Source organism: Tubulanus polymorphus, chromosome 12 (assembly GCF_964204645.1).
Source record: "Tubulanus polymorphus chromosome 12, tnTubPoly1.2, whole genome shotgun sequence".
NCBI lineage: Eukaryota > Metazoa > Nemertea > Palaeonemertea > Tubulaniformes > Tubulanidae > Tubulanus > Tubulanus polymorphus.
Window position 1 is genome coordinate 2,505,160 of NC_134036.1, and position 24,469 is coordinate 2,529,628.

The following is a 24,469-nucleotide window of genomic DNA, read 5'->3' on the forward strand; positions in this document are numbered from 1 at the left end:
TAATTCAACCGTGAACGAATGTCCAATAAAGGGTCAGAATATAGATGGCGCATTATCGTGTCCAAATCCTAATACTGCATGTGAGTCTTCAATAAAAACTCCACCTTGGACACCACCAGGATGGACCGGACCAGCTTGTCAAATAGGTAAGTTTTCTGTATTAACTGCTTCTGCTCCTGTGCACTGGAACAGGTCAATATCATTGAACCTTGGATTTATGTGAGATTAACGGATTAACTCCACTAATCCATCGTGCAAAACGGCTTTTGTGAAATATGCCCATATAAGGGAAAACGGTAATAAAATTGATTATTGATGAAAATGTCAAATATTCATGAAACAAATATCCATGCAGGAATGAAATATAAAATTAGGAATTAATGATGAAAATTTCAGACCAAGATGAATTCATCGTCAAAAGGAAGATATTGTAAAGCTTGTTTTGAAAACTGATATACAATCATTTTCCGTTGAGTCTAAATCGATTCTACACTAATTGTCTTTTGTAGGAAACGTGGCTCGTGGTAAAACAGTTACAATGTCATCCACTTCGATTCCCGGTAGTAAATGTACAGATGGTCAGACGGTAACTATTGGTGGTCATGAAATGTGTCACACTAATGCTGATCAAGACGCCTGGATTAGAATTGATCTCGGGACTCAATACGTCGTACATGCAGTTACACTTTGGGATAGATCAGACGCGACTGGTTGCACCGCTGAGTGGAGTGAGTACAAATTATTATCATTGATTACTTTATTCGAGTACAGATTATTATTGTTATTATTATTATCATAGATTGTTTCAATTTTCAACTCGAAAAGTCTCGTTAAATATGAACCCAGTTTAGGTTGAAGATTTTCAAATCAACCAATCGTTGATCGGTTCTAGCAACCATTAATTACCATTATTTATTTAAAAGTAATATTCCATGCGCGGATCCTGTGCCCACTGATGAGGGTAGCACAACACCCACAATAGACGAGAGAGGGGGTACTCTCTTCTAAAAATCCCTATTTTCATGCATTATTGTCCGTTTTGCGATAATTCGAACCTTTTTATTTTATTGTCAGAAAAACGCGCGCGCAACCTGGAGATTCAAGTTGGAAATGAATATGGCACTAGTACAAGTATTTCTACATCTAACCTGATATGTGCTTACCAGGGCCCCGCTCTCTGCGGTACACATAAAACATTAGAATGCAGTCCGGGTCCTGTAGTTGGACAATACGTCACCGTTCAACACAAGAACATTGGTAAGGCAGAGTATCTGGTACTGGCAGAAATAGAAGTTACCGGGTTCAAATATATCGGTGAGTTTTACATAACTGCTAAAGTTGAGATCATGAAAATAAAATTCAAATTGAGCTTATGGATTAGAAATTTATATTTGAAATTTCTGAGAAAATGGGTCATTTACGTTTTCTTGAGTTAAGTAGTGCCGGGGATGCATTACATCTTTCAGATTAGTCCGCCTCACTTAAGACAAATAATGAAGTCAACGCATCAACAATGCAACATCGTCTTTTTGTACCACATTTAAATTTCTGTTTAGCACCCGATGATTGCAGTAAGGGATCGAACTCATTTGGATGTATGATTGAATGTAGATGTAACAACAGTGAAAGTTGTAACTATTTGAATGGTACCTGTGAATCTGGCTGTTCACAGAATTACATCGGAAAGTGGTGCGAGTCAGGTATATTACACTGAATCATTGACACCTGGGAATCCCATTATTAGAATTTTTATTATTATTATTAGTATTATTATTATTATTATTATTGATTAGCATTACATGTATTATTATTGTTAGCATTATTATTATTATTATTATTATAATTATTAATTTTGATTAGCATAATTATTATTGTTAGCATTAAGATTATTAATAGCATTATTTATAAGTATGACTGCACATTCCCCTGCACTCTGCACAAGGTTCCAGCGCCTTAATTTTATGTACAGCCTGTTGGCTTGCACTGGATACCTCGTAACCGGTTTACGAAAATAAATTATTATTATTATTAAGTTATTATTATTCCATATTTCCTGAATATAGTAACCAACATGAATTGAAAATGATACCAAGTGAAATAAACAGAAAGTAAAATATCCTTACCCTTTATTTTGTTTGACTCACCTGAAATTAACATCGATTTCTTTTTCAGAATTGAAGTTGTTTTCTCAATTAACAAAATCTGCGCTGACAAATAACAGTGTAAAAGTCAGTTGGACAGCTTTCTCGGGTTCTGTAGTAGATTCAGGACGTGGTAATATCAGCGTTCAGTATCAAGTCGTTTATCGTAAGATATCAGAAAACACTTGGACTAATCAGGAATCTGCAGGAGTCCTTACACATCACACAATTATTAGTTTAACTCCTAATACCGGTTATAAGATAGCTGTTAAACTGCAGAAATTAGGGAACAGTCAATTTATATCAACTGCGAGTCTGACTAGTCCAGTACTAACTATACAGACTTTGTGTCCAGGTAAAGATCCCTCATTCTAATAAACTCCTAATCATCAATTCAAACACAGAATTGTGTTAAACATGTTTGTTTTACTGTAGATCCATTAAACGGTCCTAAAGATGTTCGTGTGGTGTCCACAGCGGTCGAGAACAGTAACACGTGGCCCCAGACAACCAATCTGATACTTGCATGGACCGTAAGTGTACCTGAACCAGAATTACATAAATGCAATTGCCTTAGAAAAGCAACGACGATGTGCACCTTCTCTTTCACTGAGACACGATAAAAACATGTAGTGAATTATTATTATTATGTTGCAGGCTTTAACTGCTGCAGAGTTACAGTGTGACGTCACTAGAGCTGTTTATCAAGTCCAATATAAACCACTGAACGGACAAATATGGACCACAACAGCGCAACCTACCGGCCACACACTGACAGGACTAGAACCATATACATACTATGAAGTAAGGGTTCGTGTTAAGAATGACGTCACTCAGAAGTCAGAAGTTTGTCTACACCCAACCTATAAATTACCAAACAGTGACTGCAGGTAATTAACAAAAAACAAATTTTTCTAAGGATCCATGTGACCCATAAAATTGCAAAAATATCCAACCAACGAAATATCGATTCAATTTGAATAAACTTAGTCAAATATTTCTATTTTTCCATTTACTTCAGCTCCTGGACCTGTGACGTCACTTACTGTCTCCCAACAGACAAACAACGGCTTCAGAGTCACGTGGTCTGCACCTGATACACCAAATGGAATTATCATTAAATACAGATTGTGGAACAAACTACTCAGATATAAAAGTTGTCCGAATATAGCACAGGGCGGTGTCTCTAAAGAGGTTTCACGTTCACCAAATACTGCAGTAGAACATCTATTCACTGGGTTAAAGCCTTATGCAGAATATGAAATCATGGTCTCGGCCGAAACCTCGGCTGGTGGCTTATATCTAAACATGAGGACAGTTGCCGGGACAACTCTTCAGTTTGGTTAGTTGTTACATTTACAAATATATATATATATATATATATATATATATATATATATATATATATATATATATATATATATATATATATATATATATATATATATATATATATATATATATATATATATATATATATATATATATATATATATATATATATATATATATATTTATATATATATATATATATACATATATATATATACCGATTCACACTGAAGATTAATGAGAAATGAATCTTTCCTGCAATGTTACAGCACCAACTGGTAAACCTGATATGGCTGATGTCACTGTTGAGACTATCCCAAGAAGCAAATTCCGGACGGACACTTATATTGATATCAGCTTCAAGAATATGGCGTGTGAAAACCAAAATGGACCTTTAAAACTATTGAGATATAAGTTAATGGAGAAAGATTCGATGAAACTCGTTAAAGATGGAATAACACTAAATAAACAGCTCAGAATAGATAGACTGGTTCCGTTTACAGAGTATGAACTGACGTATAACTGGGTGAACAGTAAAGGTTCCAGTGAAGAATCTCCAAGTAAAATATTTACAACTGACGAAGCTGGTGAGTTTTCTAACATTGCACTCATTGTGACTTTGTATCTGAAGAATAAATCTATAGATGAACTTTTAGAACATCATTTAAGATGTGTTTATACATTTCAGTTCCAGGCGCACCGATCCCTGAAGCTCGATCAGCTGCTCCAAACAGTATCATATTCGCGTGGAGTTCTCCTGTTCCTCCGTTAGCAAGAATTATCAAATATGCACTCAGTTGTGGTAATTCAACAGGAAATAATTCTGATCAAATTCAGGAATTTATAAGGGAGGATGTTGAACCTACCGTGCTTGCAAAAACAGTGACTAGTCTTACACAAGACAAATGGTATGGTTGCCAGGTAGGTTTGAATTTACAATTCCCAATTTTGGAATACATTATTAATTAAAGCTAGCTATTCATACATACAATTTCATGAATATTTACAGGTTGTGGCACAAGGTAAAAAGGGTTGGGGAAATTGGAGCAACATTGTCTACTTTTTGGCCCAAGTTGGAAGTAAGTAAAACGATATTTTTGAGAGGTAGATTAACAGAATCTCGTCGTATAAATTTAATTTGTCGGTGGTGTTTATTTCAGTACCAGGACCTCCCGCTTCTCTCGACTTCTCTTTCACAAGGGATACATTTCAAACAACATTGATATGGACAGCACCAAACAGTCCAAATGGTGACTTTATTAATTATCGGGTAGGAATTCTCTTGTCCTGACCTGTAGGGGGCACCACTTTCTCTAAATTGTAACATGTCCCACATCTGTTTTCAGCTCACGTGTGAACCCATCAGTACAACTTCCACAACACCATTACCAGACATAAAAACGGTTAACAAACCTAAAATCGAAGGCTCTATCACAAGTTTAGACATGACGACGTCACTGATACCATTTACTTTCTACAGCTGTTCAATCTTTGCCTCCACTAGTAAGGGCGAAGGTTCGGCTGCCAGCGTAGGTTTTTGGACAACGGGTAAGTCTAGAAAATACAGTGACTCCTGGCATCCATTGAAGTCACGTGTCACCAGTTAAAGGTAACTGATATTTCAGGTAAAATTACCATTCCTAAACTGGTTGTAAAGAAAGCATCGATAACTGACACGACTGTTACACTTCAAATAACACGTGTTACTACTGGTAACATAACGTAAGTGTCCTCCATATATCTAACCATAGATAACGCAAGATCTTATAAAACAATTTTTCTCTGATTTGCAGCGGTTACGAGGTGATCGTGAAGAAACAGGATGGACCAATCAGCCGTCGCCGGAAGCGTGCAGTCAACCAATCACAGTACGTCTCGTACGGAGAAGCTAAACAGCGAGGATTATCAGTTTATATTACTGCAGTTCTACCACCGGAAGTGCCCTCTGAGTTTATAGTTGGTGACACACGTGACTACAGTGGTTACTTTAATGCTCCTCTTAAAACTGGGAAATCGTACAGTTTTATTTTAGGAATCGTTGAGAATTATTACGGGGTGAGTTCATCTTGTCTAGCAATGCAAATTGTAAAATTCGAAAATGCCTTCACTTAATTTCACTTTTTCAGGAAGCATTTCGGCATTATCCACCAATAGAACAGCAGGAGATAATCATTGTTAAAGCACCGTCTAGTTATGCAGGGATGATAGGTGGCGTTGTTGCAGCTGTTCTAATACTGCTATTGGTTGTTGTTGTTATAGTTATAGTTTGGAGGTACGAGTTAATTGTGGCGACCTCTATAATCCCATGCCAAAATGAGGGAAAAACTATCATTTGGCAATCGGCCGAAAATTATACACCAAATATCATCTCAATCAGTCACCCACGATATGGACGCCTTAACTTTTTTTACATTCTGCAGACGCGGCGGGTTCAAAACTAGAGAAACGTCGAACAATGCAGAAGTATCCATGGACTATATTACACCTTCCGATAAAGGTGTTGATAAACCTTTGGCAAGATTGAAGGGTATCCCAAGACAAGAACATACAGCATATGTAAATTCCGCATTTTCAAGAGGTTTGTTGCAGTTTGTCTAAAAAAGCTGCAATGTTTTTTTGGAAAGTTGAAGCCTGATATTTTAACACTAATAATTCCTGTCTATGTAGAAAGCACCGCGTATTCCAATATCTATGATGACCCGAATGCAGTATATGATACGCAAGATGGCGAGGAACATCACTACGAAATCGCTTCTGAAGGCGCTACTTTGATTTGTGACCTGTTGGAAGACACTTTGAAGAAGACAGCTGATGATTGGAAGAATATGAATGAAGAATTTAAGGTACAATATATGGATTTGGGGATTGGTAAGATGTATGATTATAATATTCTGGAACTCTTTTTGTGTGTAGAGTGTTCTCAAATCGAGACAAGGGATGAGCACCTGCGCAGAGAAGGTAGAAAACCTTGAGAAGAACAGGTTTCCAAACATATTAGCTTGTAAGTATTACCTGCTGATCATGCTGACATAAGTTCTGTCGTATTTATAAGAGTAGCCTTGTGTTTGAAGACATCTGTATTAGTTTATATCATGCTGTCAAGTTAATGCTGGGTTTCTTATAGATGATTCTAATAGAGTTGTTCTGGAACAAATCGGCGAAGATCCAACATCAGATTACATCAACGCCAATTACATTCGGGTAAGGAATATGAAAATCTATAACAGTTCTGAGAAGGTTGTCCTGAACTAGTGAAGTGGTTGTAGATGATTTTGATTTTGGAGATAAATTGAAATTCTGGATTTCATTTTAGGGATTAACTGGTCATATGATCTACATAGCTTGCCAGGGTAAGTCTTGTTACCTTTCTCATGATTTATGTGTTTTATTTATGTTACGCTCATGTACGTAAGTTGCTCTTTCAGCTCCATTGCCATCTATATTCAATAACCATTGGCGGATGATTTGGAAAGAGAAATGTGCGGCTATTGTTGTACTCACCGATCTGACTGAAGGACAAGACAAAGATAAGAAGGTTGCAAAAATACTTCCGAATATTGCCATGTCTTAAAAATTTGAAATGTGAAGTTGTGTACTTTTAATATTCCGATTGCAGGTGAAGTGTCATCTATATTGGCCAACAAAACTGAACACAAAAGGTCGATATGGAGATATTACAGTGACAGTTACAAAGAAAACTGAAGAACACACCGAGCCTCCGGCAGTGGTACATTTCCTGTCGATTACAAAGGTATGATTTTGTTTTACCCTGAGTGACCCATGGCTGTTTTTATCTCAACTTACGTTTATATGTTCATCATGACAACATTCTGATGAGGTTCTGTTTTGATGTTATATTGTTTCACATCAGTATTGTGTATGACCTGTCTCTCCCGATGAGTAATGTTGGATTTATTTCATAGCGTGGCCACAAACAAGCACATAATCTATTAGTGTTTCACTATCGAGGATGGCCGGATCATGGTGTACCGTTCCCGGCTTCATCGGTGGTTCGTATGCAACAGTTCATCCAACAGCGTCTTACCGACCCGGATCAGAGACTTGTGCTGATTCATGGCAGGTAAATTCAATTCGAAATCTTCCTGTCCTTTACCGTTAAGGAGCCATTTAGAAATGTTACGGCTTGTTTTGTGTTCTCAGTGCTGGTGCTGGAAGGACAGGTTGTTATATCGCAACGGAACAGCTTCTTGAAAAAGCTAAGAAAGATGGACTCATTAACGTATTCGACATGCTTAGGAAATTACGACAACAAAGACCAGAAATGATCCAAAATATGGTAAACCTTAATGTAGCAACTCTCATGATTTCACGTTTCCAAAATCTAAAACTTCTCCGACCAACGTGTTGTTTTATCATTATTTAACTGCAGAAGCAGTACATTCTCGTGCACCAGATCCTACTGGAGGAACTGGTACTGGGACCGGTGGCATACCCGACCACGACTCTCAGAGAATCATACGAGGAAAGAAAGGCAACGCGTCCTGTATCTAAAAACGTGTCTGATAAAATAGAGGAGCAATTTCTAGTACGTATTGAGTTTGGCCAAAACAAGATGAAGAGTTTTTAAAGTCATTGACAATAATTGAGATGGCAGCAATGTATTCATTGACCCAGTTGAAAAGAGGTCCATGATCTTTCCTTGGTTTCGTTGTGAGGAGACAATTTTCCAAATGAGCTGTTTCTAATACAGGTGTTGAAGGCATCGACTCCGATTCAAAACAAGGAATCACTAGCAGTGGCCAAACTACTCAACAATGTTAACAAGTCCCGATACAAAGACATCCTTCCCGAGGCACAGTATCAACCGCAACTCTCACATAAAGGGTTCATTAATGCTTCATTTGTGCACGTGAGTTTGATTCTGATTTAATAACAATAGAATATCCAAGCAAAGGACGACAAGGGAGGTGTAACGCCAAGATGTTCTCCAGTTGAGATCTCGATTACTTGTGCTAATCTAATTAGAATACTTTCCCTTTACAGACGATCACAGATGACAACGTGTATATAGCTACACAAAGTCCAACGCCAGACACAATAACTGATTTCTGGCAAATGATTTTCGACTATAACTGTGAACTTATCGTAATGATGCATCAAGAATATCCACAAGATCCGGTAAGGCTTATTTTAGTGTAGTACTGCCTTATAAAGGTCTGTTTCATGTATCATTTTTTCTCTTTTGATTTCAGACATACGCAAATTATTGTCCTGCAGCTGGAAGTATCAAATTCAGTCCATTTACAGTCACTGTGGAGGAGCTTTCATTGCCTTGTAAAAACATCATTCGTCGGGATTTGATCCTCCAAAAACAGAATGTATGTCGGTTTAACTGTTCTCAATGGAAATATTTATGAAATTTGGCTGCATTTAAAGATATTCCAGTGAAGTTGCTATTTACTAAGACCTGATCAAATGAATGTTGTTGGAAATATTGTACATGTATGTCATATTTCACTACAGGAATCGCGTCGGATTCGTCAGATCCAGTTTTTAGGATGGTCTGAGGATGAGTCAGTTCCTGATGTACAGGATCTGTTTGAGTTTGTGAAGCTGGTTACAAGTGAACACGTCACCAGTCCTATTGTTGTACATTGCATGTTCGTATCTTAATCAATCAGTACATTTTCAAAACAATATCACATATTTATCGATTATGCAAATTTTACAGGGACAGCACAACGAGAACGGGGCTATTTTGTGCGGCATTCGAGCTGATCACCAAGGCGCCATCTAGCGAACAAATCGACATCTATCACTGCATACAAAAATTACGAATGACACGACCTCAATTCATTCCAAATTTGGTAAGAAATTAATCGATTTCTTCATATTTTCGGGATTAATGCTATTGATGTATTTTTCTTTTATTTACAGGAACAATACAAGTTACTGCATGAACTGCTGATAGTCTGTTTGCAAGGATTCGTCACTTATGTGAACCTTAGTTAGAATTGTGAACTTTAAAGATGAAGAAAAGTGAACATTTTGGTAAATTTGAGAACGGCAACTAAAATACTACACCTGATAACCGGAACTGAAGTGGGCACGTTTCTAGCCATAAGGTGGCGACACCGGCCGAAAAAAATTAAGCAACGTAAATCACGTGATTCACGAGCAACCGTTCATTAGCACTTCAATTGTTTTTATACAAAATACGCGCAGATTTCTTGTACATAAAGAATAACGAAGTCTTCGTATACGGGACCCTAGGTCTATAAACCCACAAACTGCGGTTTCATATGTTTTAAGATGTGGGTTTCTTTATTGTGTGCAAACATAGACAGCTTGAAATAAGAGAGACAGCTTATAGACATGTACAGACAACTTATAAAGAGACAGCTAATAGACATGTACGGACAGCGTATAAAGAGACAGCTAATAGACATGTACAGACAGATAAAGAGACAGCTAATAGACATGTACGCACAGCTTATAAAGAGACAGCTTATAGACATGTCCAGACAGCTTATAAAGATACAGCTTACAGACATCTATAGACAGCTTATAAAGTAGGGCCTAGAAACTGATTCTCTAGGCATATGTGATATTCAATATTATAATCTAAAGAAGAAATTAAACATTCCATCTTCTCTTATGTGTATTATCTTTCAAAATAACAATAACCATTATTCAAAAATCTGTGATACCTAAATAAATGTAGAGATAGTTTGTAAAACGGCGTGTGATCCAACTTTCTGAGCAGAAAGTTCTCAATAAGATAGCTTTTGTGTAAAATTACAATTTGTATTCCAATGTTTTAAGTGTTTTAATTGCATCCATTTGAAATAAAACACAAAAGACCATTTATAATATACATTAGAAAAACTATGAGGATATTTTCTGTAGGGTTAGTGTGACAAAAACTGAAAAGGGAATTTAGATAAATAATTAAAACAACATAATGTTCAAAAAGAGTAGAAAGTTCTCAATAAGATAGCTTTTGTGTAAAATTACAATTTGTATTCCAATGTTTTAAGTGTTTTAATTGCATCAATTTGAAATAAAACACAAAAGACCATTTATAATATACATTTTTAGAAAAACTATGAGAATATTTTCTGTAGGGTTAGTGTAACAAAAACTGAATGGGAAATTTAGATAAATAAACTACAATGATAACAATGTGTAATTTAATTTATCCATATTATGCTAGCGTGTACCCAAATGTTCGGAGTGAGGTTCATACTGAGTGTTGCAGCTGAAATCACCACCATCCACTTCCTCGCGACTGTTCGAATCCAAGCGCGTGCACCTGGAATTTGACACAACGCCAGCCATATTGAAAGCGATCAATAAAAGTAAACATAGACAGTGAAATGAAGTCATTACTCAATAAACGACTCGTGTGTGACGAGTGGATTGACGGATGTACACGACTGACACACCCGATCTATCAACACTGCTGCTGCTGCTGCTGCTGCTGAGTGTTCTGCTTTAAACAGGTGATAGATGAATAAATACGAGATGAAATATGATAAAATTTCGGGCCTAAATCTTTGTTCAAATTGGCCTGATTAATCTCACAAAACTTAAGTACCAAAATACCGTCATCACTGATCCCATCTTCGCGACCGTAGTTAGGCCTCGTATGACATAGCACCAGGCCCAACAGCTATGAACATGTGGGACTTACGTGTATGCCCTTAATTTACTTTTCATTTGAGTTTTGTATATGGATTTAGAGGAGCCTACTCCTATGGGCCTAAAAGTTATGAGAGATATTGGAAAGAAAGATCGAAAGATCCCCATGTACATGTATTTTCAGAAAGTTACATTCAGAGAAGGATATAATTTTTAGAAAAATTACTGTCTATTTTTAGAGTTAGTGAATCTATTTTCAGAAATATTTATTTAGAAAGAGACTATTTATAGAAACATGTTTGGAATACTTAATAAGATTGATCTCTGTTCTGGTATGGCCAGTTTTTGAACCAGAAATCCGGGGAGGACCTCGTTTTAAATTGTCGTTGTGCAAGGTCGTCACCGTCACGGTTTCAAATCGTAGCATCTGTTTTGATTTGAAAGTTCAATTTTTTAAAAGAACATGAAATAGCCTATTTCTTAATGATCATTTGGAAATTTGATTTGACGCCACTCCTAGGCGGCTGTCATGTAAGGACTGTTTTATATTGAAAATCAATTTCAACAATTCCCTGCGTTGTAGTTATCCGGTATTATTAGATCCTAGTTTAATAATTAAAACGACAGATGCTATTGTTAGGAGGCACGCGTATGTATATATATATATATATATATATATATATATATATATATATATATATATATATATATATATATATATATATATATATATATATATATATATATATATATATATATATATATATATATATATATATATATATATATATATATATATATATATATATATATATATATATATATATATATATATATATATATATATATATATATATATATATGCATTGTTCATTGTTCGCGTGGTTGCTACGAGATGAGCGTAAACTTTTATTGATGTAATTGGACGCTTTACCTTCACCCAGTCTTAGAAGTGGTCGTGTGTCCACCACACTCCGTGCTCAATCGCTCTACGAACCTAGTGTATCTGACACTATCTACCTATATCTGACACTATCTACCTCGAGCGTATCTGACACTTGTAGTTGGTGAACCGCTTACCGCTCAGAATCACGCACCACAATTGTTCATTACACATAGCCATTAGATATCACCACGATCAGGGATGGATCCATCGTTGGACCTATCAGCTGCAGGTTAGAACTTTTCCGGATTTAAGACATGTTGTAACGCGAATGAGACTTTTTCAAGGAAGCTGGCAGACGGACATCTCTGACTTTCTACCGGGTTGGACGTGAGACTAATGTCTACATGTATTTCAACTTGACTTGAGAGCATTCCAGGTGGCCTAGCTCAGTCAGTTTTGGAGGTACATAGGCTACCTGATAGAAGTCTTATTATGACGAGAAAGCACTGCCTAGTGGACCGTACACATTGATTTCCACATAATCCATTCTTTTTATTGAAGGATATCCAAAAAGTCTTCATTGAAAGGGGTTAATGAGAGAAAATAGACTCCATGATTTGTAAGTTTAACTATATGCCTATTAACTGAAATTTGGTGTGTAGGCATGGAAACATATTGTTAAGCTTTCAAATCATGGAGTCAAATTTCTTAATTTAACCCCTTTCAGTAAAGATTTATCGGATATCCTTCAATACAGTTTCAAATGGATTGAATAATGATGTTTAAGGTCGACTGCCAATCATTTCTGGTCCTGATAAGACCTTTATCAGCTATGTACTACCAAAATTGACCGAGCTAGACCACCTGGAATGCTCTCAAGTCAGGTTGAAATAGACATTAGGCTTGAACACTGTTGCGTCCCATCGGGATTACGTTCATTTACATTTTGTCGACAAGTTCGAAGAGGAGTGTTGTCTTGGGAACCTGCTCAGTGACTCTTGTTACCGGCAGTGACCGTATCAGTGTGAGTGACCTGTTACGAGCCCCAGGGTCAAACCTTTAATCCTAGCTCAATCGAAATATAGTCCTAAAGCAGACGGCTTTCGAAGACTCAGGTTTGCGCAGACGAAATTTTTCCGGGGTGTAACCGTTTCGTGGAGTGGGCTGCATCGCTTTCGTCGGAGGGACATCACCTGTCCTGTGCGCAATGTTAGGTATTTTCCATTCATTTCATTTCCAGGGCTGGTTTGATATCTGCATTTAGTACCTGAATCAATATAAATCATTTTCTTCACTTAGATTTTTTTAGATTCAGCTTTAAAGTTAACTTGATTGAGTTCAAATGAAAGTCTGACGTAGCCTACATCAGATCCTCGAAATTCGCGAAGATATGAATGCACTTTGGGATTGAAAACCGCCATGCGTCAAATTTCAAACTGATAGTTCTATTTGCCTTATGTTCAACTAAAAGCTTAGCTATATGATGATCTACAACATGTGGCGGAGATACTAAAAAGTATCGACCTTAAAAAAACTGTTTCCAACAGTTTGTTATTGAACGTTTTAATCGATAAATTTGAACATATTCGGTTGGCTACGAGGAACTATATACTATAATTCTAAGCTCATATGTCGGGTGCATGTCTACACAAAGATAGTGAAGCCGAAACTGGGTCTGGAAAACTTTTGAAAAATTTTGGTGCATTTCTAATCAAATTTTCAGGCACTTTTATGACACAAAGATAATTTCTAAATTGAGTCTTATGGGCATCGGAACTGCTGCTCAATCATCAGATAATTGATGGAAAAATTTCCTTGAAAATGTAGCCGTCTGGGGTCCAGTTCCACGGTTCCCAGTTAAGATTTGAATCCGAGTTAACTCATTGAAAATGAACTGATTTTAACTCAAAGATAACTCTAACTCTGAACTGGGCCCAGAAGGAGAACGTTCTCGCATCTGCCCCCCTCCCCCTGATAGGCCTAGCGGAGTACCGTCGTGCGTATCATACAAATGTTAACACCCTTGAACGGTTAGTCTGTACCGGTAGTTAGGCCTATAGCATATGATGTATTAGCGTTTGTCGGTCGATACAGGCTCGAATGCTATTTAAGTTAAGATCAAATGTGGAAAGCATCTATTTTGAGTGTCATTGATCGAAGTGGTTCCGAACGCGACACTAAGCTCGTAGTAGTAGTATCAGCTGGTGCGTACCGGTGCAATCGTCGTCTCTGTGTGTACATGCCGCATCTGCACGCACCGGTACTACAAGTCTGTCGGGCTGCGATAACTACGGGATTATTCCACCTGAACGCGTAGAATCCGCGGCCGTATTCCGACGACAGGATCTGGTCCGATATCTCAAAGGCTGCTCCTCATCTTCAGACGAGCGAGTGGAGTTAATTGACAAGGTTTGAATTATCGTTTTAAATATTTATTGCAGTAGTTTCCAGGCTATAAAGTTTGTATGGATGACCTGAGCGTGTACTACTGCAATACATTTTCTAGAAAGCGCACTGTATCACGACCATATTCAATGTTTGGAAATTGCACCAAAAAGAAGTAGCGTTCGATATTTGGAAGGATGAGCTCGTTTAAAGTCTAAAGGAAGGTGGTTAATTTGAAAAATTATATCTGGTGTTTGTAGTTCATTTTCAATTAAAAATGTCTCAGGTGAAGCACTGAACACATGTGATGTGTGGACGATCAGTTTTTGAAAGTGTGCTGATAAAATGTCTAATATCTGGTGGTTGTAGTTCATTTTCAATTAGAAATGTCTCAGATGAAGCACTGAACACATGTGAAGTGTGGACGATCAGATTATGGAAGTGTGCTGATAAAATGTCTAATATCCGGTGTTTGTAGTTCATTTTCAATTAGAAATGTCTCAGGTGAAGCACTGAACGCATGTGAAGTGTGGACCATCAGTTTTTGAAAGTGTGCTGATAAAATATCTAATGTCTGGTGTTTGTAGTTCATTTTCAATTAGAAATGTCTCAGGTGAAGCACTGAACACGTGTGAAGTGTGGATGATCAGTTTTTGAAAGTTGCGCTGATAAAATGTCTAATGTCTGGTGTGTTTGTAGTTCAATTTCAATTAGAAATGTCTCCGATGAAGTTCTGAACACATGTTAACGCATTATACCATAGTACGGCTTTACACACGGCGCCACCAGTGGCACGTGAGGCTGGATCTGAATCGAACATATCGCAATGTTTATAATTCGTAATAAAATCAATTTTTGATTAAAGCGCAGCTGCAGAATCGATCAAAGGATTATATGTTTAAGACCTATAACTGCTGGCCAGGTGCGCTTCAATCATCATTACCAAGCCATGACAACCTAATGTCTATTTCAACTTGACTTATATTACATATGTGTACATGCCTATGTGCCAAACTTCAGTTGGTAGGCATGGAAACATATTGTTAAACCTTCAAATCATGGAGTCAATTTTCTGTCATGAACCCCTTTCAATTTGCAGACTTTTTGGATACCCTTCAATACAGTTTAAAATTGATTAGAAAAGGATGTTTTATGTCAACTGCCAGTCCTTCCTGGTCCTAATCATAAGACTTTTATCAGGTTATGTACCACCAAAAATGAGCGAGCTAGGCCACCTGATGTGCTCTCAAGTCAAGTTGCAATAGACAATCCAACATTAATACAATTAATCTATGTTTATTGGCAGCAGTTCAGTCAGACTTGGATTACTCAAACTGATTGGACTCCAAGATGGCTTCATCCAAATGGCTTCATCGGGATGCGAAATCAAAACAAATCAAACGAAATCTATACTAATCAAAACAAGAGTTAATCCTTATTTGAAGATTTAGAAAGTATTAACTTCTAGGAAGGCCCAAGAAAAAAATACTCTTTAGGGCCGAAATGTAATTTTTTGGCTACATTAGAGAATTAGGGCGAATTTCCTATCTAAATAACACGAAGGTCCTATATAGAATTGTATCGCGAAAGAAAAGCGGACACCGTTTTAAAATGTATTTTTTTTCGAGAGGTTTCTCCGCATAGATTCGCCCCTTACTCGATGGTGCTTGTAATATTTTATCGTGGATATATTCATTCGCGTTACAAAGCATATGAAAATATAAATGTAACGCGCACCTCTCGAAACAGGCCTCATGAAGTGCTTTACTTTTTTAGTGAATTTAAATATGAACAGGTCAGGTCATGCTAACTATGATATACCTTGTTTCTCCAAACCGCTATAAAGATTCTTAACCAGTTCATTTCTATACCTGCCGGGGCCAGTTGCTCAAAAGTTGGTTAAAGATAACCGGCCGTTAAATACCATAGTAAGAATGAAATTTCAATTGTCACCATATCAACTATCCACTGGTTAACTCTAACTAACTTTTGAGCAACCGGCCCCGGGTCTGTTATTGTTAGCTTGATCATGATTTTAAACAATGTACAGGGTAGATAGGCGGCCGGGTCAACTTTTAAACTCAGCAGAAATGAAACACAAGGTGAAAATTTTGTTTAGCCTTACGTTTGAATATCACCGATCGGAAATCCAAAGCTGATCGAAAGAGTAAGGACTCAACTATAGCAGTTTGGGATATACCACAACTGGACTGACTTTGTGTTACGGCTAAAAACTATTTATACATGTTCGAAGAAGACGATTAGAAACTGCAGTAAATTGATGTATAAAAACCAAGGTGAAGAGTTGATTAGTGACATGACAACGAGACATTGTTCGCCTCTTAATTAACACAAAACCACACCGATAAACTGTTTCCAAATACTCAAAGAGTCATTACAAAGAGACATAGAATCATTTAGGGAATCGATGAAATATGTAAAACAATTATCACAATGACCTTTAGCTTTGTTAAACTAAACGCGAATTTTTTTCAATCGCTTTTTGAAGAGCACTTTCATGAATATTTTAGAGGTTTCGTTCGCTACCCCGAAACCTCCTGTCCCTCTCGGCGCGAGCCTGAAATATAGTAAACGGTATCGAATAGTACCGGTATAGTATAGGTTGAACGCCTCGTATGCCTTACACCGGGTTCAGGTCTTTCAATTGACAACTGTATTGCGCGCGCCGTTTTTAACGGACTCAAGCTCGTAATGGGTTCTGCCCGGGCGACAATTCTGATTGAAAACCGGTTTGTACACGGTATACGGCTTTGACACAAATCGCTACGCGCGCAATTGTTACATTTTATATGAAAGAATGTCCACTAACGTAACGTCTGTCTGTGCCAGCATATGCTCTGTTCTTATGTATATGGACTTGTTTGAGGTTTGACCGCCGATAAATTCAGTCCAATTAATTCAATCGGCTCATGACCAAGTATACTCAAACTGCGGAGTAAAAGTTGAACAGTTTTTACTCGAGGATTTATATCCGTGTATCAGCATAATTTGGGTATCGACGCCAAAACTATTAAACTAATTCGGAAATATCTGGAGTTGGATAGACCACCTAAAAAAAATTGGATTATCGCCACTTCCAGAGACTTGAGAGGCTTCTTCGTGTGACATATTCTTCTGGATTGTGGTTTTTTGGAAAGTTGTTGAATCACCGACGGATTTTCACATAAATTGCTGAATAGAAAATCAGTCAACTTAAACTTTTTCTCATTTTACGAGCTATGGTTAAAGCGGACAAAGGTGACTTCATCTCACTGGACTGGTCTTCGTAATGTGAGACTGCACTGGTCTAAAATATACATAAAACGCGAAATTCACAATCTTACAGTCAATGAACTAGATTTTGTGCACTCGATCTAATAAGCTAAACGTGACCATTTTTTTAAGGTTTATAAGAAAAAATTAGGGGCATGTTGCCCAAAATTCGGTTATTCTATCGGATTGTGAATGACTTCATTTCTTCGTTAGGGTATCAACGGGTTGTTTTGAGCAAGCAACACTGACACCGCTGCTGCAAGGAAATTCTAAACAATATTCTGGTTACTAAAATCAAGACAGGATAAATATTGTCGGGTTAGAAAGGATAAAGTTTGAAGTAAAATTTCGTGCACGATAGTAACGGCATTTTGCTTTAGAAATCATAGATTTGTTTACATTTTGCTTCAGAAAACATAGAATTGTTAACATTTCGCCTTAGAAAACATAGATTTGTTAATATTTTGCTCGAGAAAAAAATAAATTGGTTTTGTTAATATTTTGCTTTAGAAATCATAGTTTTGATAACATTTCGCTTTAGAATACATAGATTTGTTAATATTTTGCTTTAAAAAACGAAAAGAGATATAGTAACATTTTGACTTCTGCTTTTTGAAATTTGGTATAGGAAATCTTATTTTGGAATTTACTAAGAAAACATATGGTAACAAGATGCTTTAGAAAATATAAGTTTGGGGATATTTCGTTTTAGAAAATACCTCTAGAATACATTGATTTGGTAACATTTTGGCTTTTAGCAAAAATGTAGATTTAGTAACATTTTGCTTTATAAATTGTAGACGTGCCCATATATTGAGTACTGCTGATTGGTTTTATTCAAATTTCAAAATTTCTAATTTTTCTTTCGCAGATAAATTATCGAATAAGATGAGATTGACGACGTTACTATCGAGCAGCCGATTGTGGATGGTGCTGCTATCTGCCGGAATATCATTGTGTATCATCCACCTGTACACAACCCACAGATCTGTAAGTTATCACTCCTTGGGGGTATCATCAAACTAACTCTACATGATGTGGCGAACCTCGTCAAACTAAGGCTAAAAAATTGATACCTTGTTTCTCTCATTTCTGCTAATCGATTTGGAGAAACAAGGTATCATTGTTTGTTTAGCCTAAGGCAAAGAAAAAATGATAACTTGTTTCTCCAAATCGGCTCGGTCATTTTTGTAAACTGCAATAAAATTTGTAAAACAGTTCATTTCTAATAACTGCCGGGTCTGTTATTGTTAGCTTGATCATGATTTTAAACAAAAAGTACAGTAGACGGTTGCCTATAGTGGTGCTGGTCTATTCGGTAATCTGTTCAAACTGGTTGAATTATAATAAAGTGTCCCTACTATTTGTCAACGTGAAAGAAACCGAAAACCTATACTGGTATTTGTTTGTATAACAATAACGTTCTTTAGGTCATTGCACTATTTCTATAGGCGGAATCTACTGTAATGACGTGTCGTCCTACAGGGTTGAATAGCCTTTTATAAAATGCAATAAAATTTTTTAATCGGTTTATTTCTATCACCGAATCATGATTTCTTTTAAAATAATGTACAGGGTATATAGGCGGCTGGCTGTGTCAACTTTTATCCTCAGCAAAATGAGGAGAAACAAGGTATCATTTGTTTAGACGACTTAGTATCGAATCCCCACCGTGCGATGTGGTCAACCTTTCAGACAAGATGACAGCCTCTATATATCCGCCTATGACGTCATCAAATTGATAAGGTGTCTAGACTCGATCTCCCTATGACGTCATCAAATTCACGCGTCGATTGCGTTTTTGTAAACCGTTTAGGTTTAAGTTGACCGCAATTAATCCCCTTATGACGTCATCAATCATACGTAGTCTATTTCTATACATTTCCTGTTTCCATAAATTTCCCTATGACGTCATCGAAATGATGTTGTCTATTGAACCTTCCGTATAGTTCCCCATATGACGTCATCGGCTTGTTTTTTTTTTGCAGAAGCACCAAGGGCTACATTTCACGAACGAAGATATAGAAACGATACGCACATTGGACGTGATCGAACCTGGGAAACCGGAACCGGTAAGCTAAAGTTAAAAATGAAAAAAAAACAGATTTGAAATAGTGAGATTGATATCCAGCGTACCTGTACTTTGTGGACCGTTCCAAAGAAGCCTGCTCCATCAATCCCCCTAAGACATGACCGATATAGAGACTGGTATTAATCTTACTATTTCAGAAACATGAAAAATAACGTCATACCAACGTTGTCATTTTTGATTCCCTGATCACGAACTTAACTTAAATCATCAACTGTGGATTTTGCTAATTAAACTCTGATATTTTATCTCTTATATTTCGTACATTCTCAATGAATTTCAGGTTGGACAACAATTGATAGATGAAGAAAAAAGGCTTTTGGCTGAATATTACAAGTAGGTTTAATTCCTGGATCTACAGTGGCTCAAATGTTGGTAACAGTAAACTGTTGGACAAGTATCATGGTTACAATGCAATTTCGATTTTCACTACGTCAACTATCCTTTAGTTTACTCTAACCAACTTTACAGCAAATCTGCAGCCCCAGATTAATGCCATAGTGACAATTAAGTTTCAATTGTCACTATGTCAACTACCCACAAGTTAACTCCAACCAACTTTTGAGCGACTGCAACCCCAGATATCTACCATAGTAACGATGAAGTTTCAATTGGCAGCTATCCGCTGGTTTACTTATAACCAACTTTCGAGCAACTGCAGCACCAGATCGTAGAGTTTGAATATTGAGGATCAGTCAATTGGCCAAGGACCAACCATTGGCATTTCTTTTGGGAATTCAGAAACTTTTGGAATAAGATATTAAATCATAATTGTACGTATAATTCATTTCTAGTTTGACGCAGACGATCACGTACCAGTGCAAGAATCGAAAACGTTACGGTAACCAAAACGACGGCGGTTGGGAGATCTGTTTGGATGCGGGATTTCAAATACAAGCTCCGTGCCTTGTGTATTCCTTCGGGTAAGGACGATAACCCGTCCCGAACTCTCTCTAAACTATGCCCTTATCTGTCATCATCAAATATACACTTCAAGAACAGATAGCTGCTTCTATAGTTCCTCCTATGACGTCATCAAAATGATTTTGTGATTTTGAAATGCCACTTCTAAAGGATGACAATGTGTCTTTGCCATCATCGAATAAGGCACCTTCAGAAAACACGTCCGTTTCCATAAGTCCCACTATGCCATCAACGAATTAATTGACCTGGTGATATAGACGCTTCAAGAAAAGATGGCCGTCCTGATAAATCCCCTAATGACATCATCAAATTGATGTTGTGATATAGACCCTTCTAGAAAAGATGACTGCTTCATGAATCCCACTATGAAATCATTGCAAACTTTATTTCGTTCTTTTTACAGCATAAATAATGACTTCAGTTTTGATGACTCTATTGACAAGCAAATGGGATGTGAAATTCACGCGTATGATCCCAGGTATGATATTCTAAAACTTCATAATGTCACTAGCCTTCTCATTTCATTGATTCTGTAGCTACTAATGAAGACTTCAGTGTCAATAACTCCAAGTTCAGTAAAATTATGATTAGTTACTAATGACGACCTTCTCATTCTCAATATCTTCAACCATTCAGTAAAATTATGATTAGTTACTAATGACGACCTTCTCATTCTCAATAACTTCAACGATTCAGTAAAATTATGATTAGTTACTAATGACGACCTTCTCATTCTCAATATCTTCAACCATTCAGTAAAATTATGATTAGTTACTAATAACGACCTTCTCATTCTCGATAACTTCAACGATTCAGTAAAATTATGATTAGTTACTAATGACGACCTTCTCATTCTCAATATCTTCAACCATTCAGTAAAATTATGATTAGTTACTAATAACGACCTTCTCATTCTCGATAATTTCAACGATTCAGTAAAATGATGTTATATTTGTGTTTGGTAAGTTCCCAATGGCGACCTTTTCATTCTTTGTTTTCAGCATGGCTGTCAACGATCACAAACGTGGCAAGAACATAAACTTCCATAAAGTCGGAATTTCCAACGAAGATAGTCGACAAGTTTCGTGGATCATGCGCAAAGTTAGCTCGTTAATTCATGGACTCGGACACCAGAACGTAAGCATCAAACATTCAGAGGCATCACATGAGGTTTAAAACTGTGGATGCGGTCTTACAGTTGTCATGCTGAACCCAATTACACAGTTGTAATCCCTGGTGGTCATTGATCTGGACACCAGAAAATCAGAAATATCTAGAAAAAATCAGATTTACCAAAACCTGGAAAACGCAGGGCCCGGTTTTATCGACCGGTATTACCTTTAATCCGGGGGCTTACTTAAATGAAAATGAATAATGTTAGCCCACGGGTTAAAGGTAACACCGCTCTATAAAACAGGGCCCTGGGAATTTGGATCATGCTATTGACCACGTGTTTCTTCATCAGTACATGATTAAATGAAATATGAATGAATTGTTAAGTACATGTACGCGTGTTAAGTACATGTACGTGATTCAATGTGAATTAATTGAAACATTTTCAACCTAGAAATTTCTCTGATTCACTCAGGGGGAATTTTATGTTATCATCATCATCAGTTACATCAGCAAGCGCCGCTGCGCCAAGATGTCATGTACTTTATTTCTCCACTGCTCACGATCTGTAGTTATTTGTTTTAGGATTTCAATATCTAAAGTCGGCCAAATTTTATAACATAAAATTTTACAACATGGTAAAATAAGAGAAAACTCACCGGATTTGGAATTCCCATCATCTTTGTCATTATAATTATCATCATCATTATCAATATCAACTTGAATGTATCAATTTCTATTTTCCAGCGCATTATCGATTACATGAAAATGGACGTGGAATACTCCGAATGGAAAGCTATGGAGAAAATGTTGGAAGAAGACGTTTTCAAGAACATTCGTCAGTTCGCCGTCGAGATCCATCTGCCTAGTTTGGACATTCTCGGTTACGGGCACGTGCGTTACGAACCTCTGAAGCGTCTGACCAGGATTCTGCGCAGTGTGAAACACGCCGGTTTCGAAGTGTACCACAATCACGCCAACCCGATGGGTTTGTCGTTTAATAAAGTGTTAGGCGTGAAGAAAACCTGTTGCGACGAGGTTTACTATATCAATAAGCGATTCTTACCGCAAGTCGCACAGACTGCAGCGAAACCCGCGAAATAGATCCGTGAACATGGATTTAGTGTCAGTTTATCAACGATTCAGGGTCAAATATTAAGCGTAGACATTAAAAAGGGTACAGAGCCAAATGAAACCCACAACTGTGGATTTAGGTATTAAGTCATTATTGTGGAACCATATCCACAGATACGAATGTGGAACTCGGTTCCTGTTTCTGAACTGTGGAACTGGGTGTAAGGTCACGACTGTGGAACTAGATCCTCGGATACAAATGTGGAACCGGGTTTCTGTTTCGGGTGGGACTGGGTCCACAGTGAGGATCGGGTCCGGTTATTTGTGAAACCGTCCATCATAAGTTCACTTTCAACCTTTTCCTAGATTCAAAATGATGCTGCAGGAACTCACGCATGTGTTCAACCGAAAGATTGTGCTGTGCGCTGATTGGCCGGCTGGCCGAATACTATACGCTAATTGGCTGGCTGATCGAATACTGCACGCTGATTGGCTGGCTCTAGTTTTCTTTAATATTTTTGTATATTTCCGTAATTTATTTATTTTCCTCTAAACTGGATACATTTTCTTTCTAATTCATTATAACTTGTTTTCTTGCCGTTTCGTAGATTGGGCCAGTTATTCTTAAGGTTTTTAGAGAGGATCTTGAAGCCCAGTCTACGAATCCAAATATCGCTGTTAATGAAATTGTCAACCTTGTAAATGCATATTCATAATAATAAATACCAGCTATGCACACCAGATGGCGCTTATCTATGTCACTGCAACTTTGCTACTATGTATTACATTATATTTACCGTGTCAGGACGAAATAAAGTTGAAATGTATTTTATTTTTACTACTTTTAAATTTTGTGACTCTCGGTCATTCATTCCCTCTGTTCCAGTCGTTTGACGGTTGTTTTTTGGTGCTGTGTTTAGATACAACAATAATGGCATCTGTTGTTCGTTGCTATGAGAGATCAGTTGCTAACAGATACAGAAAGTTAATGTCGACCTTGGTACATATGAGTCCCGTTTCTGAAATAATATCAACTATCTTTAATTTACTGAAAGGTTGTTTTATTATGTCCTTGCAGGTGCGGATCCAGACCGTATTATCCGTATTGCCCAATACGTGCTAGAATTTTTAAGTGCCCTTCGAAATTTCACCGGCAATATTTTTGACGGCATTATTTCAACAACCGCTAATTCCGGAATTCTTTTATTCTGGATTGCTCTGCTAGTCTCTAGAAGCCCTCTAAAAGCCTTCAAATGGTACCATATTTTCAAAATTTTATGGGGAGGGCCCTCAGACCGCGCTCGCATTGACCTGGATACTGGGTGTGCCCTAAGATCAGAAAGGTGCCCTTAAATTTCCTTCCTGTCTACCCATCCCCCTGGATCGCCCCTGCCTTGGTACATGGGTCAGTTACTGAAAAGGTTGCTCGATGCTAACTATAGTCCAGGGATCAGTTACTAAAAGTTTGTTTAACGATGCCCTAGGCACAGGGTACTGAAAGGTTGTTCGTGAAAGAGACTCTTGATTTACGAGTTCGATCGAAATCCATAACTGAAGCATCAACCGAAGGATTCTCTTTCTTATGGTAATACCCTTTGGGTGTATTCTTCGTTGTTCATCACAGTGACAACAACACTTATGTATATT

The 24,469-nt window shown here is 37.3% G+C and overlaps 2 protein-coding genes across 6 annotated transcripts; both read left to right on the top strand.

Moving 5' to 3' along the window:
* The first annotated feature begins 2,851 nt into the window (after window positions 1-2,851).
* On the top strand, window positions 2,852-10,414 carry LOC141913905 (receptor-type tyrosine-protein phosphatase kappa-like). Its single transcript, XM_074805117.1, has 26 exons — window positions 2,852-3,031; window positions 3,163-3,483; window positions 3,743-4,060; window positions 4,162-4,394; window positions 4,483-4,552; window positions 4,634-4,743; window positions 4,820-5,021; window positions 5,099-5,195; window positions 5,267-5,528; window positions 5,600-5,745; window positions 5,894-6,051; window positions 6,141-6,316; window positions 6,387-6,474; window positions 6,598-6,674; window positions 6,787-6,823; window positions 6,899-7,008; window positions 7,090-7,224; window positions 7,397-7,554; window positions 7,635-7,770; window positions 7,864-8,019; window positions 8,185-8,343; window positions 8,478-8,612; window positions 8,687-8,812; window positions 8,958-9,094; window positions 9,166-9,301; window positions 9,372-10,414. Exons 1-26 carry the CDS (start codon window positions 2,965-2,967, stop codon window positions 9,444-9,446), a joined length of 3,825 nt encoding a protein of 1,274 aa, XP_074661218.1. The 5' UTR covers window positions 2,852-2,964; the 3' UTR covers window positions 9,447-10,414.
* Window positions 10,415-10,821: 407 nt separating this feature from the next.
* LOC141913906 (putative methyltransferase-like protein 24) lies at window positions 10,822-23,654 on the top strand. Of its 5 annotated transcripts, XM_074805121.1 has the most exons (9): window positions 16,949-17,607; window positions 17,836-17,962; window positions 18,494-18,612; window positions 19,611-19,694; window positions 19,995-20,047; window positions 20,506-20,634; window positions 21,039-21,113; window positions 21,637-21,772; window positions 22,496-23,654. In XM_074805121.1, exons 3-9 carry the CDS (start codon window positions 18,511-18,513, stop codon window positions 22,850-22,852), a joined length of 936 nt encoding a protein of 311 aa, XP_074661222.1. In that variant the 5' UTR covers window positions 16,949-17,607; window positions 17,836-17,962; window positions 18,494-18,510; the 3' UTR covers window positions 22,853-23,654. The 5 variants fall into 5 exon arrangements, with proteins under 5 accessions (XP_074661223.1, XP_074661220.1, XP_074661222.1 ...); XM_074805122.1 differs by lacking the exons at window positions 16,949-17,607; window positions 17,836-17,962 and adding an exon at window positions 10,822-10,939; XM_074805119.1 differs by lacking the exons at window positions 16,949-17,607; window positions 17,836-17,962 and adding an exon at window positions 13,127-13,178.
* The last annotated feature ends 815 nt before the right edge of the window (window positions 23,655-24,469 follow it).

Excerpts from the sequence above, each read along its gene's own strand:
- LOC141913906 (XM_074805118.1), top strand. Across the intron at positions 18,613-19,610 it reads TGTACACAACCCACAGATCT|AAGCACCAAGGGCTACATTT; the intron begins GTAAGTTATCAC and ends TTTTTTTTGCAG. Across the intron at positions 20,635-21,038 it reads TGCCTTGTGTATTCCTTCGG|CATAAATAATGACTTCAGTT; the intron begins GTAAGGACGATA and ends TTCTTTTTACAG.
- LOC141913905 (XM_074805117.1), top strand. The coding sequence starts at position 2,965 with ATGACGTCACTCAGAAGTCAGAAGTTTGTCTACACCCAACCTATAAAT. Across the intron at positions 4,744-4,819 it reads GTGACTTTATTAATTATCGG|CTCACGTGTGAACCCATCAG; the intron begins GTAGGAATTCTC and ends ATCTGTTTTCAG. Across the intron at positions 8,813-8,957 it reads TGATCCTCCAAAAACAGAAT|GAATCGCGTCGGATTCGTCA; the intron begins GTATGTCGGTTT and ends ATTTCACTACAG.